Below are 15717 nucleotides of genomic sequence, written 5' to 3'. Positions count from 1 at the left end.
AGCTTTCTTTTGGTTTCCATTTGCATGGAATATCTTTTTCCATCCCCTTACTTTCAGTCTGTATGTGTCTCTAGGTCTGAAGTGGGTCTCTTGTAGACAGCAAATATATGGGTCTTGTTTTTGTATCCATTCAGCCAATCTGTGTCTTTTGGTGGGAGCATTTGGTCCATTTACATTTAAGGTAATTGTCGATATGTATGTTCCTATTCCCATTTTCTTAATTGTTCTGGGTTCGTTATTGTAAGTCTTTTCCTTCTCTTGTGTTTCTTGCCTAGAGAAGTTCCTTTAGCATTTGTTGTAAAGCTGGTTTGGTGGTTCTGAACTCTCTCAGCTTTTGCTTGTTTGTAAAGGTTTTAATTTCTCCATCAAATCTGAATGACATCCTTGCTGGGTAGAGTAATCTTGCTTGCAGGCTTTTCTCCTTCATCACTTTAAATATGTCCTGCCAGTCCCTTCTGGCTTGCAGAGTTTCTGCTGAAAGATCAGCTGTTAACCTTATGGGGATTCCCTTGTGTGTTGTTTGTTGTTTTTCCCTTGCTGCTTTTAATATCCTTTCTGTGTATTTAATTTTTGACAATTTGATTAATATGTGTCTTGGCGTATTTCTCCTTGGATTTATCCTGTATGGGACTCTCTGTGCTTCCTGGACTTGATTAACGATTTCCTTTCCCATATTAGGGAAGTTTTCAACTATAATCTCTTCAAATATTTTCTCAGTCCCTTTCTTTTTCTCTTCTTCTTCTGGAACCCCTATAATTCGAATGTTGGTGCGTTTAATGTTGTCCCAGAGGTCTCTGAGACTGTCCTCAGTTCTTTTCATTCTTTTTTCTTTATTCTGCTCTGCAGTAGTTATTTCCACTATTTTATCTTCCAGGTCACTTATCCGTTTTTCTGCCTCAGTTATTCTGCTATTGATCCCATCTAGAGTATTTTTCATTTCACGTATTGTGTTGTTTATTGTTGCTTGTTTCATCTTTAGTTCTTCTAGGTCCTTGTTAAATGTTTCTTGCATTTTGTCTATTCTATTTCCAAGATTTTGGATCATCTTTATTATCATTCTAAATTCTTTTTCAGGTAGACTGCCTATTTCTTCTTCGTTAGGTCTGTTGGGTTTTTATCTTGCTCCTTCATCTGCTGTGTGTTTTTCTGTCTTCTCATTTTGCTTATCTTACTGTGTTTGGGGTCTGCTTTTTGCAGGCTGCCGGTTTGTAGTTCCCGTTGTTTTTGGTGTCTGCCCCCAGTGGCTAAGGTTGGTTCAGTGGGTTGTGTAGGCTTCCTGGTGGAGGGGACTAGTGCCTATGTTCTGGTGGATGAGGCTGGATCTTGTCTTTCTGGTGGGCAGGTCCACGTCTGGTGGTGTGTTTTGGGGTGTCTGCGGACTTATGATTTTAGGCAGCCTTTTTGCTAATGGGTGGGGTTGTGTTCCTGTCTTGCTAGTTGTTTGGCATAGGATGTCCAGCACTGTAGCTTGCTGGTCATTGAGTGAAGCTGGGTCTTAGCATTGAGATGGGGATCTCTGGGAGATTTTCGCCGTTTGATATTATGTGGTGCTGGGAGGTCTCTTGTTGACCAGTGTCCTGAAGTTGGCTCTCGCATCTCAGAGGCACAGCACTGACTCCTGGCTGCAGCACCAAGAGCCTTTCATCCACACGGCTCCTCAATTTGGGATGATTCGTTGTCTATTCAGGTATTCCACAGATGCAGGGTACATCAAGTTGATTGTGGAGCTTTAATCTGCTGCTTCTGAGGCTGCTGGGAGAGATTTCCCTTTCTCTGTTTTCACAGCTCCCAGGGGTTCAGCTTTGGATTTGGCCCCGCCTCTGCATGTAGGTCACCGGAGGGTGTCTGTTCTTCACTCAGACAGGATGGGGTTAAAGGAGCCGCTAATTCGGGGGCTCTGGCTCACTCAGGCCTGGGGGAGGGAGGGGCACGCAGTGCGGAGCAAGCCTGCGGTGGTAGAGGCCTGCGTGACGTTGCACCAGCCTGAGGTGCACCGTGCGTTCTCCTGGGGGAGTTGTCCCTGGATCCCGGGACCCTGGCAGTGGCGAGCTGCACAGGCTCCCCGGAAGCGGGGTGTGGATAGTGATCTGTGCTTGCACACAGGCTTCTTGGTGGCGGCAGCAGCAGCCTTAGCGTCTCGTGCCCGTCTCTGGGGTCCGTGCTTTTAGCCGCGGCTCGCGCCCATCTCTGGAGCTCCTTTAAGCAGCGCTCTTAATCCCCTCTCCTCGCGCACCAGGAAACAAAGAGGGAAGAAAAAGTCTCTTGCATCTTCGGCAGGTCCAGACTTTTCCCTGGACTCCCTCCCGGCTAGCCGTGGTGCACTAACCCCCTGCAGGCTGTGTTCACGCTGCCAACCCCAGTCCTCTCCCGACGCTCCGACCGAAGCCCGAGCCTCAACTCCAGGCCCCGCCCGCCCCGGCGGGTGAGCAGAGAAGCCTCTTGGGCTGGTGAGTGCTGGTCGGCCCTGATCCTCTTTGCAGGAATCTCTCTGCTTTGCTCTCCGCACCCCTGTGGCTGTGCTCTCCTCCGCGGCTCCGAAGCTTCCTCTGTGCCACCCGCAGTCTCCACCTGCGAAGGGGCTTCCTAGTGTGTGGAAACCTTTCCTCCTTCACAGCTCCCTCCCACTGGTGCAGGTCCCGTCCCTATCCTTTTGTCTATGTTTATTCTTTTTACTTTTGCCCTATCCAGGTACGTGGGGGGTTTCTTGCCTTTTGGGAGGTCTGAGGTCTTTTGTCAGCATTCAGTAGGTGTTCTGTAGGAGTTGTTCCATGTGTAGATGTATTTCTGGTTTATCTGTGGGGAGGAAGGTGGTCTCCACGTCTTACTCTTCTGCCGTCTTCCCAGAAGCCTCTATTCTTTTTCAGATTCTATTTCCCATATAGGTTATTACAGAGTACTGAATAGAGTTCCCTGTGTTATACAGTGTGTCCTCGTTGATTATATATTTTACATGTAGTAGTGTATATATGTTAATCCCAGCCTCCTAATTTATCCCCCCCGCCACCTCTGCCCTTTGGTAACCATAAGTTTGTTTTCTAAGTCTGTGAGTCTGTTTCTGTTTTGTAAATAAATTCATTTGTATCAATTTTTTTAGATTCCACATATAGGCAATATCATATGATTTTTGTCTTTCTGCTGGGCTTATTTACGTAGTATGATAATCTCTAGGTCCATCCATGTGGCTGCAAATGGCATTGATTCATTCTTTATGGCTAATATTCCATTCTATATATGTGTCACATCCTCTTTATCCATTCCTCTGTCAGTGGACATTTAGATGGCTTCCATGTCTTGGGTATTGGAAATAGTGCTACAGTGAACATTAGGGTGTATGTATCTTTTCGAAATATGGTTTTCTCTGGATATATGCCCAGGAGTGGGATTGCTGGATCATATGAGAGCTCTAATTTTAGTTTTTTAAGGAACCTCCATATTCTTCTCCATAGTGGTTGTACCAATTTACATTCCCACCAACAGTGTAGGAGGGTTCCCTTTTCTCCACACCCTCTCCAGCATTTATTGTTTGTAAACTTTCTGATGATGGCCATTCTGACCAGGGTGAGGTGATACCTCATAGTTTTGATTTGCATTTCTCTAATAATTAGTGGTGTTGAGCATCTTTTCATGTGCTTTTTGGCCATCTGTATGTCTTCTTTAGAGAAATGTCTCTTTAGATCTTCTGTCCATTTTTTGATTGGGTTGTTTGCTTTTTTGACAGAGCTGCATGAGCTGTTTGTATATTTTGGAGATTAATCCCTTGTTGATCACTTCATTTTCAAATATTTTCTCCCATGCTGTGGGTTGTGTTTTTGTTTTGTTTATGGTTTCCTTTGCTGTGCAAAACCTTTTAAGTTTAATTAGGTCCCATTTGTTTATTTTGTTTCTATTTTCATTACTCTAGGAGATGGATCCAAAAAAATATTGCTGCAACTTATGTCAAAGAGTGTTCTGCCTATGTTTTCCTCTTAAGACTTTTATAGTATACAGTCTTACGTTGAGGTCTTTAATCCATTTTGAGTTTATTTTTGTGTATGGTATTAGAGAATGTTCTAATTTCATTCCTTTACATGTAGTTGTCCAGTTTTCCCAGCACTACTTATTGAAGAGACTGTCTTTTCTCCATTATATGTTCTTGCTTTCTTTGTCGTAGGTTAATAGATCATAGGTGTGTGGGTTTATTTCTGAGCTTTCTGTCCTGTTCCATTGATCTGTAAGTCTTTTTGCCAGCAGTGTTTTGATGACTATAGCTTTGTAGTATAGTCTGAGGTCAGGGAGCCTGATTCCTCCAGCTCCGTTTCATTTCTCAAGATTGCTTTGTCTATTCAGGGTCTTTTGTGTTTCTGTACAAATTTTAAATCTAGATCTGCCATTAGTAATTTGAAAGGGATTGCATTAAATCTGTAGACTACCTTGGGTAGTGTAGTCATTTTGACAATATTGATTCTTCCAATCCAAGAACATGGTATATCTTTCCATCTGTTCATGTCATCTTCGATTTCTTTCATCAGTGTCTTAAAGTTTTCAGAGTACAGGTCTTTTGCCTCCTTAGGTAGATTTATTCCTAGATATTTTATTCTTTTTTGATGTGATGGAAAATGGGATTGTTTCCTTAATTTCTCTTTCTGATTTTTCATTGTTTGTATATAGAAGTGCAACAGATTTCTGTGTATTAATTTTATAATTAATCCATTTTTGGATTCCTTTTATTTCTTTTCTGCTGTGGTTAGGACTTCCAAATCTATGTTCCAAATCTATGTGGAGACAGTGGACAGCCTTGTCCTGTTTCTGATCTTAGAGGGAATGCTTTCAGTTTGTCACCATTGAGAAAGATGTTAGCTGTGAGTTTGTCATATATGGCCTTTATTATGTTGAGGTATGTTCCCTCTATGCCCACTTTCTAGAAAGTTTTTATCATAAATGGGTGTTGAATTTTGTCAAAAGCTTTTTCTGCATCTATTGAGATAATCATATGCTTTTTCTTCAGTTTGTTAATGTGGTGTATCACACTTACTGATTTGTGGATATTGAAGAATCTTTGTGCCCCTGAGATAAACCCCACTTGATCATGGTGTATGATCCCTTTAATGTATTGTTGGATTCAGTTTGCTAGTATTTTGTTGAGGATTTTTGCATCTGTGTTCATCAATGATATTGGCCTGTAATTTTCTTTTTTTGTGGTATCTTTGTCTGGTTTTGGTATAAGGGTGATGGTGGCCTCATATAATGAGTTTAGGAGTGTTCCTTCCTCTGCCATTTTTTGGAACAGTTTCAGAAGGATAGGTGTTAACTCTTCTCTAAATGTTAGATAGAATTCACCTGTGAAGCCATCTGGTCCTGGACTTTTGTTTGTTGGCAGTTTTTAAATCACAGTTTCCATTTCAGTGCTTGTGATTCGTCTGTTCGTATTTTCTATTCTAGTTAGTCTTGGAAGGTTATATCTTACTTAAGAATTTGTCCATTTCTTCTCGGTTGTCCATTTTATTGGCATACTGTTGCTTGTAGTAGTCTCTTATGATCCTTTGTATTTCTGTGGTGTCCACCATAACTTTTCCTTTTTCATTTCTAATTTTATTGATTTGAGCCCTCTCCCTTTTTTTCTTTTTGAGTCTAGCTAAAGACTTATCAATTCTGTTTATCTTTTCAAAGAACCAACTTTTAGTTTCATTGATCTTTCCTGGGTTTTTTTTTTTTTTTTGGTCTCTATTTCATTTATTTCTGCTCTGATCTTTATGATTTCTTTCCTTCTACTAACTTTGGCTTTTGTTTGTTCTTCTTTCTCTAGTTGCTTTAGGTGTAAGTTAAGGTTGTTTATTTGAGATTTCTCTTGTTTCGTGAGGTAAGATTGTATTGCTATAAACTTCCCTCTTAGAACTGCTTTTGCGGTGTCCCATAGGTTTTTGATCATCCTGTTTTTGTTCTCATTTGTAGGTATTTTTTGATTTCCTCTTTGATTTCTTCAGTGATCCATGGGTTGTTCAGTAGCATATTGTTTAGCCTCTGTGTGTTTTTGTTGTTTTACAGGTTTTTTTCTTATACTTGATGTCTAATCTCCTAGTGTTGTGGTCGGAAAAGATGTTTGATATGATTTCAGTTTTCTTAACTTTACCCAAGCTTGCTTTGTGGCCCAGCATGTGATCTGTCCTGGAGAATGTTCCATGTGCACTTGAGAAGAATGTGTGTTCTGCTGCTTTTGGATGGAATGCTCTATAAATATCAGTTAAATTCATTTGGCCTAATGTGACATTTAAGGCCTGTCTTTTGTTATTGATTTTTCTGTCTGGATGATCCGTCCATTGATGTAAGTGAGGTGCTAAAATCCCCCATTGTTAATTGTTTTACTGTCAATTTCATCTTTTATGGCTGCTACATCAAGGTTCTCCTATGTTGGCTACGTATATTTTTACAGTTGTTAAATCCTCTTCTTGGATTGATCCTTTGATCATCATGTAGTGTCCTCCTTTGTCTGTTGTAACAGTCTTTAAAGTCTATTTTGTCTGATATGAGTATTGCTACTCCAGATTTCTTTTGATTTCCATTTGCATGGGATACCTTTTCCCATCCTCTCACTTTCAGTCTGTATGTGTCCCTAGATCTGAAGTGGGTCTCTTGTAGACAGCATATATATAGGTCTTGTTTTTATATCCATTCATCCAGTCTGTCTTTTGGTTGGAGCATTTAATCCATTTATATTTAACGTAATAACTGATATGTTTTTGTTGCCATTTTGTTAGTTGTTTTGGATTTGTGTTTGTAGGTCTTTTTTCTTCCTTCCTCTTTTTGTTCTCTTGTGATTTGATGACTATCTTTAGTGTTATGTTTGGATTCCTTTTTCTTTTTTGTGTGTACATCTATTGTAGACTTTTGGTTTGTGGTTACTGTGAGGTTTTGAAATAGCAGTATGTGTATATATACACAATTGTTTTAAGTTGCTCGTCCCTTATTTCAAATGCATTTTCAATATCCTACATTTGTACTCTTCTCTTCTCACAGTTGCTGGTTTTGATATCATATTTGTGTGTGAATGATTTCCTACCTTTACTGTATGTTTGTTTACCTTTACTGGTGAGCTTTCCCATTTGTACTTTTCTTGTTTCCAGTTGTGGTGTTTTCTTTTCTGCCTAGAGAAGTTCCTTTAGCATTTATTTGTAAAGCTAGTTTGGTAGTGCTGAATTCTCTTATTAGCTTTTGCTTATCTGTAAAGCTTTTGATTTTGCCATCAAATCTGAATGAGAGCCTTGCTGGGTAGAGTATTCTTGGTTGCAGGCTTTTCCCTTTCATCACTTTAAATATACCGTGCCACTCCCTTCTGAGCTGCAGAGTTCTGCTGAAAAATCAGTTGATAACCTTATGGGGATTCTCTTGTATGTTATTTGTTGCTTTGCCCTTGTTGCTTTTTTTTTTTAAGTACTGTAATTTATTTTTCATTGAAGTAAAGTTGAATTACAATGTTGTGTCAGTTACTGCTGTGCAGCAGTGACTGAGCTTCACACACACACACACACCTTCTTTTTCGCATTCTTTTCCATTATGGTTTATCACAGGATGTTGAATATAGTTCCCTGTGCTATCCAGTAGGACCTTGTTGTTTATCTATTCTGTGTATACACCAGTTTGCATCTGCTAATCCCAAACTCCCACTCCTACTTTCTACAACCCTCCTCCCCCTTGGCAACCACCAGTCTATTCTCTATGTCCCTGATGTTTTTTCTGTTTCATAGATAGGTTCATAGATAGGTTCATTTGTGTCATATTTTAGATTCTACCTATAAGGGATATCATATAGTATTTGTTTTTATCTTTCTGACTTACTTCACTTAGTATGATAACCTCTAGGTCCATCCATGTTGCTGCAAATGACATTATTTCGTTCTTTTTTATAGCTGAGTAGTATTGTATTTATGTACCATATCTTCTTTATCCATTCATCTGTTGATGGACGTTTAGGTTGTTTCCATGTCTTGGCTGTTGTGAATAGTGCTACTATTAACATAGGGGTACATGTATCTTTTTGAATTGTAATTTTGTCTGGATATATGCCCAGGAGTCAGATTGCTGGATCATATGGTAATTCTATTTTTAGTTTTGTGAGGAACATCCTATACTGTTTTCCACCGTGGCTACACCAACTTACATTACCACCAACTGTAGGAAGGTTCCCTTTTCTCCACACCATCTCCAGCATTTAACTGTTTGTAGACATTTTAATGGTGGCCGTTCTGAGTGGCATGAGGTGGTACCTCGTTGTAGTTTTTATTTGCATTTCTCTGATTTGTAGTGTTGAGCATCTTTTCATGTACCTACTGGCCGTCTGTATTTCTTCTTTGGAGAAATGTCTCTTTAGGTCTTCTGCCCATTTTTTGATTGGGTTGTTTGTTTTTTTGTCTCCTTGTTTCTTTTAATATTTTCTTTTTGTCTTTAATTTTTGTCAGTTCGATTACTGTGTGTCTCAGCATGCTCCTCCTTGGGTTTATCCTGCCTGGGACTCTCTGCACTTCCTGGACTAGGTGACTGTTTCCTTTCCCATGTTAGGGAAGTTTTCAATTATTATCTCTTCAAATTTTTTCTCATTCTGGACTCCTATAATGTAAACATTGGTGCATTTAATGTTGTCCCAGAGGTCTCTTAAACTGTCCTCATTTCTTTTTATTCTTTATCCTGTTCCACAGCAGTGATTTCCACCATTCTGTCTTCCTGCTCACTTATCCATTCTACTTCATTTATTCTGCTATTTATTTCATCTAGTGTATTTTTCATTTCAGTTATTGTTCAGCTCTGTTTATCTTCTAGCTCTTTGTTAAAACATTTCTTGTATCTTCTTAGTCTGTGCCTCCATTTTTTTTCTGAGATCTTGGACTGTCTTTACTATCATTATTCTGAATTCTTTTTCAGGTAGACTGCCTATTTCCACTTCACTTAGTTGTTGTTCTGGGGTTTTATCTTGTTCCTTCCTCTGGAACATATTTCTTTGCCGTCTCATTTTGTGTAACTTTCTGTGTTTGTAGTCCCACAGGCTGTAGGATTGTAGTTCCTCTTGCTTCTGGTGTCTGCCCCCTGGTGGGTGAGGCTGGTCTAAGAGGCTTGTGCAGGCCTCCCAGTGGGAGGGACTGGTGCCTTGATTTAGATTTAGTTTTAACTTAAGCCTTCATTTTAGAGTTGGTTTTATGAATCATATTTATTGAATCACTTTTTGTAAAAGCAGTGGGGAATTCTTAATCTTATTTTTAGATAGCCTTCCATTCAGTTAAATAACAAGTGCAAATAATGGACTTTTTACACTTATTGTTTAGTATGTTTATAATTTCTAAGTGAAGATTTTTGCTAAGTTCAGAGAAGGTTTCTATTATACAGGTAGTACTGTTGAGTCTCAAATAACTTATGCACGCAGGGGAAAGATATACAGGTTTATAGTGGCTCTCGTCATGAAAGTATGTTGTTGGTCATTTCCTCTCCAACATCCCTTCTTGAGGTCTTCACTCCAACATCCACTCCTCAGTGACACCTTTCCTGCCTACCTTATCTAAAATGTCACCCTTCTCTTGCATTTCATGTCTTTTTCTTGTTTTTCTCCTTCTTAGAACTCATCTAACTTACTATATTATTATACCTACATATCTTTTGATCTGACTTCCTCATTAAAAAGTAAGTTTTGTGTGCATAAGAGTTTGTGTTTCATTCTGTACTGTATCTCTAGTGTCTAGGACAATGCCTGGTAAGTAGTATGTCCTCAGTAAATGTGTGTTTAATGAGTATATGTTAACTACACTCTATATATAGATTTTCTATATATATATAAATACATATATAGATTTTCAAGGTAAAATCTGTTATAGCTGCGTGTTTGCAATGCATCATGAATTTGCATCAGAGGAGGTAACATTAAAAACTTGTTTTTAAAAGTCTACTTTTTATATGTTAAATTAGAGACCTTAATCTTTGAGTAATAGTTGAAATCATTTAAGAAACTGACACTAAGGTAGAAATCTGGCACATAAAAACCCATAAGCAGTGCTGCTTCAGTTAGATGATATTAAAGTCTTTTTTTTTTCTGTACAGGTGCAAGTGGCATGAAGAAAATGATATTGTCCTCTGTGCTTTAGCTGTTTGCAAGAAAATTGCGTAAGTTGGAGAAAGGAGTTTCTTCCTAATGCTCTACTCTGCACTGAATGCTTTGCAACTTTGCTTGTTGTTGCTTTGGCATTCAGGGTGCATCACTGTTTACCTCTATTTCCACAACTGTCTTTTAAAACAAAGGTTTTTTTAGTCATGTTACTTGTATTCTTCTGCCCATGTCACTACTTGTCTGGTGGTTACCACCTGAGCAATTTGAGCCTTCAGAAGCACTTATTGAAATTTTTTTCTTCTAGGATTCCTGTAGGAAAGTGAAGTTCCCTACTGTCATTAAGAACAGCACTTCCTTGTGAAGGTGCTGAAAACATATAGACCCTTTTCTCCTCATTTTGTAGGGAAAGTACCTGCAGCCTCAGCTCTGTGGAAGCTCTGGTAATCCCTTTACACAGCTGATGATAGTTGGTTCTGAGGATGAATAAGTGTTTCTAAGTTTTCGCCCTGTTGCTGCCTCTCCCTGCCTTAAATATTTGAGAATTCTGGTGCTCTTCCCCCTCATTCCCATTCACTTATAATGGATCTGAAATTTTATTTGGTAATCAAAGTATTGCTTACCAGTAATGACCAGTTTTATGATATGTACTGCTACCTATTCCCATTTTTTCTCCAAATCTCTAAATTTCTTTTTTCCCAATTTACAACAATATCTCACATGCTTTGTCAGAAATTTTTAAAATGTGAATGCTTTTAGAATGAATTAGATAAGATTCTGATAATAAACATTTTAAATTCCTTTTTAAAGATACTGCATCAGTAATTCTCTGGCCACTCTCTTTGGAATCCAGCTCACAGAGGCTCATGTACCACTTCAAGATTATGAGGCCAGCAATAGTGTGACACCCAAAATGGTTGTATTGGATGCAGGGCGTTACCAGGTAAGGAGCTCACTTTTCGGGGCTGCTAGTCTCTCGAGATCAGGCCTTTGTTTGGTTCTCTCTTCTGTTAAAAATTTTTTTTGATCCTTCATGGAATGTCAGTTTTTAATCCAGTTGGATCTTACAAAAAATCCTTTTTCTTCCTTGTATATTTTCCTACTGTACTTAACAAAATTAGCATTAGAGGCTATCTAATTTCCCTACCATCCCTCTTCCCTCCTTGGTATTTACTTACTAGTAGGCCTCTCTACACTACCAAGAGCATAGCAATTAAGAGTATGGGCTCTTTCAAGTTAGAATTCCTAAATTTCACTTCAGGCTCTGCTACACAGGCTGTGTGAGTCTCTGCAAGTTATTTGAACTTTCTGTGCTGATTCCGTATCTGTAGAACAAGAATAATAATAAGGGCTAGTAGTCGTTGTAGGATTAAATGCAGCAGTATTTGAAAGTACTAAAACCTCTGACTTAGTAACATTTATTATCTACTATGTTCTATTTTTAAATAGTTAATAAAATAGTTAATAAAATAGTGAAAAGGGAACCCCAAAATGGAATGAACTATTGATAAAACAACTATTAGGATCAATCTCAAAGGCATTACTTACGCTTAGCAAAAGCAGCAGTCTCAAAAGGTTATGTAATGTATGATTCCGTTTATATGACATTGTTAAATACAAATGATAATGATGAAGAACGTATCAGTGGTTCCCAGGGGGTATGACTGTAAAGGGATAGGAAATTTTTGAGGTGATAGAATGGTTCTGTATCCTGATTGCAATGGTGGTTTCACGAATCTCTTCATTTGTTAAAACTCATAGAAATGTACACACCAAAGAAGTCTGTCTTACTCCATGATAATTTTAAAAATAAAAAAGAGAGCTCTCCATATAATCTCTGGGCAAGACTCTTCTCTCTCCTGTCTGCTGTTAACCCTTAACCCAGTGGTTCTCCACTAGGACCTATTTCATGTCCTTCAGGGGACATTTGGCAACACTTGGATACATTTTTGGTTGTCACAGCTGGGGAGGGGGTGCTACTGGCATACAGCGGGTAACTTAGATACCAGTAAGTCTGCTAAAAACCTGACTATGTACGGACAGCCTGAGCAAAGTATTATTTAGCCTAAAATGTCAGTAGTACCCAGGATGAGAAACACTGCCTTATCCCCATCATCACCATCTGTGTTGAGACTACCAGATTTTGTCTCCTTACCCCTCTTTTCATTGTTCACATCAGTCACTATGGAAGCTCAGGATACCTAGATCCTTGCTCCTCTCCCACACTCATCTTGTTAGGCTGATTCTGTTTTTCATCCTTCCCCAACTCCTGAAAAACTGGGTCTTCTCAATCTCAGTTATCAGCAAAATCTCATGTCTTCAACCTCCTCTTGGGAAGGTCTGTTTTCCTCCTTGGCTGTAACTAAAACTTGGCTGTCCTCTAAAGATACTGCTTCCCTGTTAGCGACACTTTTTTTTTTCTCTCTCATTTATCACGGGCTTAGATTTGAAGTAGTTGTCCTTGTTTAACTTTGTGGCCTCTAGACTTCTTTCTGCCTTCTCCCTAAAATCCCTAGGCTTTGAATCACATGCCATTCAGGCTGTAGTACCTGATAACCCCTTCTTGGAGTCAATAGGCCCCTGAGTTGGTCATCCTCATTCTTAGAGCAACACTGAGCCAGGAGATCAAACAATATTCCTGGCAGAATTCTTGATTTCAGTTTCCCTATAGATGATCCTTCCAGCTGCCTGACATTTCAGTTCCTTGATTTGCCCTTCTCCAGTGATCCTGGCCCCTGCCATACATCAAGTATCCACTCCCGTGATCATATTCTAGGCCCCAATGGCATCTCCCCATAATCTCAATTTCAAGCATCCTACTCTCTGACTACCACTGTCTTTCTCTGGTACATCAGTGCCAACAGTTCTTTGATCTCTCCTGGGACCTTCAATTAATTGTATGCCTCCACTGTTCTGCCCTCCTTTGCAGGGTCACTGCATGGCACAACTCCAGGGGTACCATTCACACACAGACAGGTGCTTCAGCCTTGTGTCTCCTCTCCCCACCTTGCCCTTCACCTCCTTCCTTCCCAGCTTAGATTCCTTGCTCCATTATTTTCACTCACTTGCATTATGAACTCCACTGGCCCTTCATTCTTCATCATAGTTGGTTGACAAACACTAACTCTCATTAAATCAACTCTTCACCTACTCTGTTATATATTTGAAGCTAACCGAGGCTGAAAAGAAACTACCATACTGACTGGTGTTATTAAATATTCATCACCACCAACCTCAAGTGAGCCCTTAATCTTGCCTGGCAGTTGTCCATTTCTCTAGTTTGATTAATCTCCCACTCTCCTAGACAGTTATTTCTCATCTTCTCTCACTTCAAACTTCCATCACCTCTTCCTTCATCCTTGTTCTAGCTGATGCTCGTACCCCTCCTTCTCTGAGAAAATAGAAGCAATCGAGGTTTTCCATATATTCCTACCATTGCATCTACGATATACTCTAATGCATGAATTGTCTGTGTTTCTATCTAAGACCAATCCTTTTATTTCTCTATTCTCATTCTCTTACCTACGTAAGGGCATGGCTCTAATAATTTCATCAGGGTTTCTCTCTGTTCTGAATCATTCTTATCAGGAAACCTGCTATAATCTCATATTTAAAAGAAAAAAAACCCTTTCTTGACCCTGTAATTTCCCCCTCAAAGATTGCCCTCTGCTCCCCTTCACAGCAGTACTCTTCAAAAGTTGATCAGACATTGGAAAAGTGGGTGTTGGTTTGTATTTAAAGAGTAATTTGAAGTAGATGATCCGATAATAAATAAACATGTTTTCCCCTGGTTTTTTTTTGTTGTTGTTGTTACTTATAGAAGCTAAGGGTTCAGAGTCCAGGATTCTCTCATTTCAGCTCTTCTAATCAGGAACAGAGATCAAACACACCCACTGGTAAGCATCTTATATTTAATAAGAAGGCACCTCAAAGAGTTTAGGGTCTTTTTATGATCCTGAAAACAGATGATCTAAGCTGGCTTTAGGGTATAAGAATCTTGTTGAATTGGGAGTTTTACTTGGCATAAGCACTTAATTTGGATATGTAGATTTTTGTATCACTTTGATAAAATTTAATTTATTCAGAATTTTGTTCAGGGTATTTAAAATAAAACCTGTTACTTTTGTAGCAGCTGTAGTTTTATAGTTTTGATATGAGGGTGTCTTTTGGGGAAATGGGAAAGTTTAAAAGAGCCAGTGACATGAAATTTCAAATGGTTCCTGAAGAACTTCAATTAAGGTTTCCAGGACTTAAAAAGAATATTCTTGTTCAGCCTTTTTGCCTTTACACTAAGAACTGTCTCCACTATTGACGATCCATTTAATCATGGCTTAGTGAAAAGGCCTGCAGCAGGTTGAGTCAATTGAGGGATCTCTAAGACTATAAAACTGCTGTATTTCTTTTCTTGTATTTTTAATATCCTAGGTGACTCCCCATCTGGGGTGAAAACATCTGGCCAAAACAGCAGTGTTCGGGGAAGAGGGATTACCCGCTTACTAGAAAGCATCTCCAATTCCTCCAGCAATATCCACAAATTCTGCAACTGTGAGACTTCACTCTCACCTTACTTGTCCCAAAAAGATGGATCCAAATCTTTCTCTTCCTTATCTTAATGATGATACTTTTTTCAATTTCTGGAAGAACAACGGACCCGACTTCCGTTCTGACTACAGTCATATTAAACAGACCACATCAACAATAAATGTCACTACTATAAAAACTACTTAATTTGTAAGGAAATTCTGTTTCATAGATTAAAAATAATTGTGGTTGGAGAAGATCTTGGCATTTTTGCTTTTTTCTTTAGGGCTTGTTCTACTTTCTGACTGTATCATGGGAATGCCATTAAAGTTTTGAGTCCTATAAGAATAAAACTAGCTTTTACAGAGTTGTGCTTTTGGGAATGTTATATTTTGGTATCTTTTCTCTACAATAAAAGTATTAAGTATCTGTTATGAAAGGTTTTAAAATAGTTTTAATCTATTTCTTTCCATTATGGAAATGTGGAACTGTACCCTTGAGACCTGCAGCTGTTTTCATTGCAAATACCTAAGAAAATCAGCCTTTAACAAAAATAAAGTTTTGCTACTTAGTCTTTGAAATATGCTGACTTTGGCAAAAGTCATTTGAAGGATGAGAAGCCAAAAAGAGATTATGTAATTTTCCCCAAATAACATGGCTAGATAGTGACCAGATTCCAGGTCCACTTGACCACAAATCTCTTTACATATACTAAGTAGATGTATATGAAGTCAAGTATGTGCCCTGTTTGTGACTGACTTAAACTGGCTCATGTTCGCTACTCAGGCTGTTATATAGCCTTGGAGTAGGAGAAGAGATGTAGTAACCCTTTTTACTTGGAACCACAGTAAGACCATACATGGCAGTGGCAGAGATCACATTCTAATCTAGGTCTGTTTGGCTCAAAACCCTAGGGAATCACTTGGTGTCTGTCGTAGGACTCTGGTTTATCTTAATACCCATATTCTCCTTTACTAACTACTGAGTACCTACTTTGTGGATGTATATATACACATACACACACACACACACACACACACACGTATCATCTTGTAAAATCCTTAATAACCACTCTGAGGAAGGAGGTACCTCCATCTTACAGACACACACAGAACTCAGATCCAGGTCATATAGTTACT

At 39.0% G+C, this 15717-nt stretch overlaps 1 protein-coding gene across 3 annotated transcripts in view; it reads left to right on the top strand.

Moving 5' to 3' along the window:
• The window catches only part of MAEL (maelstrom spermatogenic transposon silencer), a gene marked incomplete at both ends in the record, with an annotated part of 62049 nt that extends 47379 nt beyond the window's left edge, over positions 1-14670 (top strand). For all 3 annotated transcript variants that reach the window (XM_082832720.1, XM_082832719.1, XM_082832718.1), the window contains 4 exons: positions 10054-10116; positions 10868-11000; positions 13878-13953; positions 14483-14670. In XM_082832720.1, the coding sequence (XP_082688846.1) occupies positions 10054-10116; positions 10868-11000; positions 13878-13953; positions 14483-14670 (460 nt within the window). The remainder of the gene's footprint in view (positions 1-10053; positions 10117-10867; positions 11001-13877; positions 13954-14482) is intronic.
• Between the last annotated feature and the right edge of the window lie 1047 nt (positions 14671-15717).

This window comes from Leucopleurus acutus (assembly GCF_964270905.1).
Source record: "Leucopleurus acutus genome assembly, chromosome: 2".
In the NCBI taxonomy this organism is placed as follows: domain Eukaryota; kingdom Metazoa; phylum Chordata; class Mammalia; order Artiodactyla; family Delphinidae; genus Leucopleurus; species Leucopleurus acutus.
The sequence above is the reverse complement of the archived record's forward strand: the minus strand, read 5'-3'. Positions and strand labels throughout refer to the sequence as shown.